This window comes from Neovison vison, chromosome 3 (assembly GCF_020171115.1).
Source record: "Neovison vison isolate M4711 chromosome 3, ASM_NN_V1, whole genome shotgun sequence".
NCBI lineage: Eukaryota > Metazoa > Chordata > Mammalia > Carnivora > Mustelidae > Neogale > Neogale vison.
In genome coordinates, this window is record NC_058093.1 from 232,355,226 (window position 1) to 232,361,046 (window position 5,821).

The following is a 5,821-nucleotide window of genomic DNA, read 5'->3' on the forward strand; positions in this document are numbered from 1 at the left end:
ATTAAGTCAATTGCAGAGAAAACGTCTATGAAAGGTTCCCAACTAGCCTTTCATAGGAAAGATTTCGCTTTATTTATTTATATTTTTTTTTTGGAATTTGGTCTTTCATCTATCTCTCCCCTCTTAACAGTGAATTGTCAGTCCTTTCTAATGCTCTTAGAAAGCAAAATAAAAAATTGTAATTTATGTCGACTTCCAAAAGTATTTTGAGAATTTTATTGGTCTATAAAGTGAAATATGTTCAAAATGTTCTTGGCTATCGCCTCTTAAAAGAAGAAATTGCTCTTGGTATGTGGCAAAGGAGAGAAAACTACATTTCCCATAATGCCTCGTATCCGGAAGGAAGTGAGGCTCTTCCCGTGATTCCTTATAGACCGGAAGCCGGGAGCTTAGTTCTCTTTCCCATCTTGCAAGGTAAGAATGGCGGGGCCTCTTTGCAAGACTCGATATCTGGATCCCCCATCCTTCGCCATCCGAATCAGGAGGGTATCAAGTGGACACCTGCAGGAGTCGGACATGCTCGGGGCCAACTGAGAGCCCTCCTAGACGCTTCATTTGTCTCGCCTGGGTTTGCGCGGGGCACGAAGTGGGTGAGGTGGGGTGCCAAAGAGGCTCCGGAACTCCCGGCTGCTTGCCACTCTTCTGGGCTGGAGTTACAGGACCCTTCTGCAGATCCGTAGCGGGGTAGTGGGGCGGTAGGGACCAGGATGATGGCGCGTGCTCCGGAATCCCGGGTTCGGGTTCCAGAAAACGCCTCCGAGCTCGTCGGAGCCACGTTGAGCTTCGGGGCTGAGGCCAAACTCAACTTTTCCTTCTTAACACGTCCGCGACCGGAAGTCGCCTCTTGGCTCTGCGCCTTTCAGTCTGGTCTGAGTTTGGGCCGGTGTGTGTTCCTTCCTAAGCCGGATTTCTTAAGTGAGACAGCAGTCTAAAAGCGCAGAAGCTGTGGAAGCAATTGGTTTCAGGGTCCAGCGTCGCTGCTCCATAAACTGTGGCGATTCGTGAGATTTCTAATTCGCAGAACAGGAATAAAGATTGAATGGAACAGGGACTTTTAGCCACTAAATGTTTAGCAAACAGTGGTAAGAGCTCTTCAGGTTCTTAAAAACTAACCACTGTGAGGGTTATTGCACGTGTGTGTGGTTTGGGGTTTTTCAGGGAAGGGGTGAAAGGATGTTACGGCTGCTTGGGAAGAGAGGGTGAGGGTTCGCGGGTTCGTCGTCTCGGAAGCCTGTCCGTGTACTGTGTAGACCTGCTTTGTCCTGTGATAACTGGAGAAGTCCCTTTATTTTTAAATGTGTGTCCTGGTAGATGGCGGGCGAAAAAGCTGAGAAGCCGGATACTAAGGAGAAGAAACCTGAAGCCAAGAAGGCTGATGGCGGTGGCAAGGCTAAGAAGGGTAACCAGAAGGCTAAAACTCCGAAGAAGGGGAAGCCCCACTGCAGCCGAAACCCTGTCCTAGTCAGAGGAATTGGCAGGTACTCCCGATCGGCTATGTATTCCAGAAAGGCCATGTACAAGAGGAAGTATTCGGCAGCTAAATCCAGGGTAAGGGGTGAGGAGGATCACTGACCTCGACTTTTGTCTTCACCTTAGAAATTTTTGTCTGCCTGACTTTGATGCATTTCCGTGACAGGTTGAAAAGAAAAAGAAGGAGAAGGTTCTTGCTACCATCACAAAACCAGTTGGTGGTGACAAGAACGGTGGTACCCGAGTGGTTAAACTGCGCAAAATGGTAAGATTTGGAAGAGCCTGTAAACGGGATACTTGAAAACCATGAGGGGTTTTTGGTGTTCTCCGGTTTTAAAGGTGTGCCTTGGCCAGAAAATGACTAATGGAGGATTCTGGGTTTACCCCCAGGCCTCTTAAACGTTTGTCGTCTGTCTGCTTTTCCTCGCCAGTAAAGCAGGAATAAAGGTCTGCCTCATGGTGTTGGGAGAATTACGTGGGGCACGAATTCTTGGTGCTGCTGAGCCCGTAGAACAGTTAGATACCAGAGGACTGTTGCTTGGCTCCTCTACCATGCACAAGACATTTTCTCAACATTTGCTTTGTAATTTCCATTATGAAAATATTCCCAGGTGTATTACGGTCATCACAGTTGGAAATTACTGCTCCAGAGGGGATTACTACTTCGATTCCTTGTTACTGTTTTTGTGGGCTAGTTTTCTGTTAGGTACTGATGTTTGTGGTTGAAGCAGGAGGTTATTGTGTGTTATTTGTCGTAAGCTTAATAGTCTGTGTAGGGTCTTGTTTTTACAATAAATGAACCGGCGGTCCTGATCTGAACTGTGGGGTTTTGTTTCCCTTTGTACATAACATGGGAGTGATGCACATTAACATGGAGGATGTGAATACAATAGAAAAACAAGCCATGCGTCCTTCGTGATCTCCAAATTGTGTGTGTCAGATGTGTTTTTGGAGAAGTACAGTTTAGGTTAAGGTCAGAGACTCCAGGAAAGCTTGAGAGTCTCTGCTGTGCCACAGTGTGTGATGATAAGACAGTGGTAACTTGCTTGATGCTTTTCTGCCTTTGCCTGAACACTCTGCTCCTTGAGTTAAATGGATTTCCTCTTGTGTTTTGCATAGGGAAGGATAAGCAGCACTTACCTTTTCCAAATTTCCTATGACTTGGGAGAAGTGCAAATGAAATGCAGCAGTGTAAATCATTTAAAATGGGCGAAAGGGTGTAGCGAGCGTTCCGCTGTCACAACCGGCTCTACTAATCTGATTCGCTTGTTTAAATAAGTTGGACCTGTGGATTCCTTACAGCCTAGGTATTATCCTACTGAAGACGTGCCTCGAAAGCTGTTGAGCCACGGCAAAAAACCTTTCAGTCAGCATGTGAGAAAACTGCGAGCTAGCATCACCCCTGGGACCATTTTGATCATCCTCACTGGGCGCCACAGAGGCAAGGTGAGCAGAGCAGACGCTTCAGCTCAGGGGCTTGAGGTGCTTGATAATCATGTGTTGACACTGCGTAGAGTTTCTGCATTTGCTTGTGGTAGCTGTGGTTCACAGTGGGGCGTGGGGGCGACAATACCAGGAGCTCAGGCACTAGCATGACAAGTTTAGTCCATAATGTACAATAAATTACTACCATTTCCTGCTGTTGGGGTTACGTATTACAGATGTTTTAGATGTCCTTGTACCCAAAAGTATTTATATATTTCACTTATTTCCATGGGATAGCTTTGCAGGGTAGAATTACTGAGTTAAAGAAGGTAATCGTTGCTCATTAAAAACAAGCGGGCAGAAGTATTGCTCATATCCAAGGGTCGCCCCTGTTGGCAGTTTGGTCTGTTTGATTCTAGAGTTGCTGAGTGGATACATACTTAGAAGTTTCCTTTACCAAATTTAGAAGCATAAGATTTGATTAATTTAGAAATCTGGGGGTTTTTTTGTTTTTTTAAGATTTTATTTATTTATTTGTCAGAGAGAGAGAGAGATCACAAGTAGGCCGAGAGGCAGGCAGAGGTAAAGGGAGAAGCAGGTTCCCTGCCGAGCAAGGAGCCCCGATATGGGACTCAGTCCCAGGACGCTGGGATCATGACCTGAGCCGAAGGCAGCTGCTTAACCAACTGAGCCACCCAGGCGTCCCTAGAAATCTGTTTTTAACACAGAAATGTTTGATGTGTCTGTTTGATTTACAGAGGGTAGTTTTCCTGAAGCAGCTGAGCAGTGGCTTGCTACTTGTGACTGGTAAGAAGATGCTTGGATTTTATATTCTCTGAAATTTGGCACTTTTAAATGTACTTTCGCTCCCACCTACATAGAAGTTCCAGTGTTGAGATTATGTGCCCTATTTCATTGTCTTGCATACACCTGAGTTCTAAGGAAGCAGGTGTTTGGATTTTGTGTGGCAACATAGCACCAGGTAACTGCCACCTGAAGAATGGTTGGCTGTTAACCCCAGGGAATGGTCCTGTGTGAGACTTGTAATTGGTCTGCCGCTTGGAACCAGAGTACAGTGGCCAAACAGGTAAAAAGCAAACTGTTCACTCTGAAAAGCAGTGCTTGGTTTAAATTTGTCTGGGACCTGTGGCTTTGGCCAGCGTGTGTGACTATGCTTTCTCCCAGCTTGGGTGACTTAAGATTTGAAGAAGAAACCGTGGACAAACAGATCTTGAGAAAGTCTAGGTGCTGACTCTAAAAAGGGCAGTTTGAGAGTTCTTCAAACTGAGTAGAAAATTCAGTACACCAGATTTCTTTAAATTTAAAGTCTGTTCTTAAGTCTTTGCTTTCTCTTTCCCTCGGTATATTGATTTTTTTTTTCTTAAGGACCTCTGTCCCTCAATCGAGTTCCTCTGCGTAGAACACACCAGAAATTCGTCATTGCCACTTCTACCAAAATTGATATCAGCAACGTGAAAATCCCCAAACATCTCACTGATGCTTATTTCAAGAAGAAGAAGTTGCGTAAGCCCAGACACCAGGAGGGTGAGATCTTCGACACCGAGAAAGAGGTAAGCTTCTCATTCTGTCTTGGCTCCTAATAGCTCTACTTCCCTAGGTGGGTGTGAAAAAAGTTTTCACAAGGAGTTGACAGAAGTTGTTAATAATGAGGAATATCTGGGGAATGACATCATTCCAGATGGTGCTTCTTTCAGTGATTCTTAATGGTGGTTGAGAGCTCCGCTTAGACTATTTTTTAAGATTTTATTTATTTGACAGAGCACAGACAGGGGAGCAGCAGAGGGGAAGGAAGAAAGAAGCAGGCTCTCCATTGAGCAGGGAGCCCGATGCAGGCCCCATCCCAGAAACCCGGGATCATGACTTGAGCCTAGGGCAGACTCTTAACCAGTTGAGCCACCCAGGCACTCCTAACTGCTACTGTTCTGCTGGAAGTTCACACTTGTTTATCCTTTTTTGGGGAGAGGGTGGGAAAGAGAATCTTAAGCAGGCTCCATGCCCAGCTCACAGCCCCACATGGGGCTTGATCTCACAGCCCTGTGATCATAACCTGAACCAAAGTCAAGAGTCAGACGCTTTACTGACTGAGCCACCGAGATGCCCCTACCCTTGTTTATCTTCGATGTGTATTAAAGTCGACAAAAGGAAAAGAGCTGCAGTTTTTGCTATGTTAAAAACAAGGTTATACTATACTACTTCATAGTCCTCCAAGGAAAAGATAATCAAAATTGCTTTCTAAATATCCCTGGGATTTAGTATTTGTGAGATGGGATTCCTGAGTCAAATGGAGTCTGGTACTTAAGCCCTACTTCTAAATGATCTTTTCTTTCTCTCCCCCAGAAATACGAGATTACAGAGCAGCGCAAGGTTGATCAGAAAGCTGTGGACTCACAAATTTTGCCAAAAATCAAGGCTGTTCCTCAGCTTCAGGGCTACCTCCGCTCTGTGTTTTCTCTCACAAATGGAGTTTACCCTCACAAATTGGTGTTCTAAATTTCTTACAAAGAACCTAATTAAATAACTGATCCAATTCCTTTGTGTCTTTTTTAAATGTTTATCTACCTGGAGGTGTGGCTTTTCTCGGCCAGCTTGTAGGGTCTTAGCCTCTGCTGAGAGGAGGGGGGTTTGGGAAGGTGGCACCCGCTGCAGGGGAACCGCCTCTTCAGCTTGGCGTCCGCATTTTAGCTTAGTGTCTGGTTTGTCACCCAGCACCTACCCTATGAAATAGCACCATTTCCCCGTGTACCACGGAACAGGTCAGAACTGGAGCAGGAGGACAACCTGCCCTTCAGGCCACAGATTTTCCTTCCTTTGACGATGATCCAGTTCTCCCTTGTTGGCCCAACTCGATCATTGCTGTTAGTCTTCCGTATCTAGTTTCGGGGTTTTTTTTGTTTTTGTTTTAAGA

The 5,821-nt window shown here is 45.5% G+C and overlaps 1 protein-coding gene across 1 annotated transcript; it reads left to right on the forward strand.

Annotated features, from left to right (window-relative positions):
* The first annotated feature begins 345 nt into the window (after positions 1-345).
* On the forward strand, positions 346-5,443 carry RPL6 (ribosomal protein L6). The gene is made up of 7 exons (XM_044244239.1): positions 346-414; positions 1,312-1,548; positions 1,637-1,735; positions 2,773-2,916; positions 3,654-3,702; positions 4,282-4,466; positions 5,254-5,443. Exons 2-7 carry the CDS (start codon positions 1,312-1,314, stop codon positions 5,404-5,406), a joined length of 867 nt encoding a protein of 288 aa, XP_044100174.1. The 5' UTR covers positions 346-414; the 3' UTR covers positions 5,407-5,443.
* Positions 5,444-5,821: the final 378 nt, after the last annotated feature.